The sequence below is a fragment of the Phaethon lepturus genome, unplaced genomic scaffold (assembly GCF_000687285.1).
Source record: "Phaethon lepturus isolate BGI_N335 unplaced genomic scaffold, ASM68728v1 scaffold21830, whole genome shotgun sequence".
In the NCBI taxonomy this organism is placed as follows: Eukaryota; Metazoa; Chordata; class Aves; order Phaethontiformes; family Phaethontidae; genus Phaethon; species Phaethon lepturus.
The window spans coordinates 413-1,958 of NW_010511483.1; the positions used below are offsets into that span (position 1 = coordinate 413).

A 1,546-nucleotide genomic window follows, 5' to 3' on the forward strand; every position below is an offset into this window, starting at 1 on the left:
GCGTCGCCTTCCTCACCTTCTCCACGCTGATGCGACCCTGCACGTAGGCACTCTCCAGCTGAACCATGTCCCTGTAGTACTGCCCATTGTAGAAGACCCTGCTCACTGCCCACCGGGAGATGTCCAGGCTGCTGTGGTCCACCAGCACCTCCAGCCCCACCGGGTGCACAAAGAACCCGCTCACGTTCTGAAACAGAACAAACCAGGTGATCCGATCTCCAGACTGGAATCCACGGGGAGCAGCTGTCAGGGCTGCTAGACTAGCTCCATCATACTCCATCACTTGACGCATGAAGGATGGAGCTGTGGGGAACACTTGGCTTTTTAAAAACCCTGCAACCTGTTTGTATTCAACAGCCAGTGTTGGTCTGCGGTGGTATGGCACCTTCCCCCCATACTTCTGCACCGTGACGTCCCGGTGATACACTGGCGTTGGCAGCGGACCCACCACATACTCGGTGATGTTGGGGTCCGGCTGGGTCCCCAAGGACAACACAGCCAGGCGCCCCCCCACCATCCAGGAACCGCAGCACCTCTGCCTTGGCAGGGACCTGCACGTCGACGGAAGCGATGCAGTTGTCGGAGGGCTTTGCATGCGAGGCGTCAACCAGCTGCACCCCCAGGTTTCCCTGCAGGTACCGCACCACTTGCACCATCTCTTCGGGCGTCAGATCAGGACAGACCAGGCTCTGGCCGTCATCGGTGTCCTCCGGCTGCAGGGGCTGGTGCTGGCAGGTGCTGGGGGCCCTTCCTCTGGTCAGCAACACACAGACTAAGGCAAATATCGTGGCTAAAGCCAGAACGAGGAGGATGAGCACAGTTTTCACATGCATGCTGCTGCTGGTCCTGAGGCATTCACAGCAGCTTTCAGAGCAGGGTTTCTAGCTGCTGCCTCTGTCAGTTTACGCTGCACTGGATGGATTAACACGGAAAGTACAAAAGACTGGGAGAGGCTAGGGGTGGAGATCTGAAATTCGTGGTGACCAGAAAGGGCAAATCTCCTCTCTCAGCTGCAGCCTCCTCTGTCCTCCACGAGCAGTGCCCTGAAAGAACTAGTGGAGATGAAGGGTCAGTGACTCAGACAAGTTTCACATAATTCTGTTACTTTTTCAGTCCAACCTAGCTTCCTGAGGCTGCCTGTAAAAATGAAGATCCTGTAGTCAGCCTGAGGTGGCTGGGACCACTGTGAGGCTCTGACAAGCTGGGAATTGTTGCCACACTGTAGAATTTCACCTCTTCGCAACTCACCAAATTTCCTTGTTTATCAGGCTGCTTCCTTGTAAACATTCTCCCTGGCAGCCTGATTCCAAAAGTGGAATTACTTTTATTTTATTAAATCTTCCACATGGAAGCCTGTGCTGAAAACATATCTATCTGTGTAGTAGTAGAAAAACCTTGGCAGCCATGGAGAGATGTAGTTCAGGATGAGATTCAGGCCCCAAGAAGCTGTGAACAACTTGCTCTTAGTTTGCACCTCTCAACAGTTACGAACTAATTAATCCCCCAGCATTCCACTGAAACAAGATCATGCAGCTTTTGTCTCTGC

General features: G+C 53.4%; 1 protein-coding gene across 1 annotated transcript in view; it reads right to left on the reverse strand.

The window, feature by feature from the left end:
* Positions 1-833, reverse strand: part of LOC104618546 (membrane primary amine oxidase-like) — a gene marked incomplete at its 3' end in the record, with an annotated part of 1,240 nt that extends 407 nt beyond the window's left edge. Inside the window, exons 1-2 of the mRNA XM_010284176.1 lie at positions 534-833; positions 28-493 (exon numbers count right to left, since the gene is read on the reverse strand). Of these exons, the coding sequence (XP_010282478.1) occupies positions 28-493; positions 534-833 (766 nt within the window). The remainder of the gene's footprint in view (positions 1-27; positions 494-533) is intronic.
* Between the last annotated feature and the right edge of the window lie 713 nt (positions 834-1,546).